At 28.5% G+C, this 326-nt stretch overlaps 1 protein-coding gene across 1 annotated transcript in view; it reads right to left on the reverse strand.

The window, feature by feature from the left end:
* Nucleotides 1-251, reverse strand: part of LOC109543482 (piggyBac transposable element-derived protein 4-like) — a gene marked incomplete in the record, with an annotated part of 2109 nt that extends 1858 nt beyond the window's left edge. Inside the window, 1 exon segment of the mRNA XM_048666162.1 lies at nucleotides 1-251. Coding sequence (XP_048522119.1) covers nucleotides 1-197 — 197 coding nt within the window.
* Between the last annotated feature and the right edge of the window lie 75 nt (nucleotides 252-326).

A 326-nucleotide genomic window follows, 5' to 3' on the forward strand; every position in this document is an offset into this window, starting at 1 on the left:
GTATGCCATGTCTCATCATTTTCTGGTTCTTCTGGTGCTTCATATTCCTCATCTGTAGTTGATTCATCATCTTCACTATCCGAATTGTTATTTTCAGCACTGTCAGCATCAGATTCAGACTCACTGTTGCTTGATCCACTATTCATTTCCTCAACAATCTTCAGCAGCCTAGCCTGATCTTTTTCCCAACTGTCCATTTTCTGTAAATATTGAATAAAACATTTTATTTTGTATTATTATTTATTGTATATTATATATATAATATATATTTATCATTTACATTATCATTATTTATTTATATTTCAAATGTAAAACCAAAAAAAAAA

The sequence above is a fragment of the Dendroctonus ponderosae genome, unplaced genomic scaffold (assembly GCF_020466585.1).
Source record: "Dendroctonus ponderosae isolate FM_Combo_2020 unplaced genomic scaffold, Dpon_F_20191213v2 Dpon_F_20191213_1, whole genome shotgun sequence".
Classification (NCBI taxonomy): Eukaryota; Metazoa; Arthropoda; class Insecta; order Coleoptera; family Curculionidae; genus Dendroctonus; species Dendroctonus ponderosae.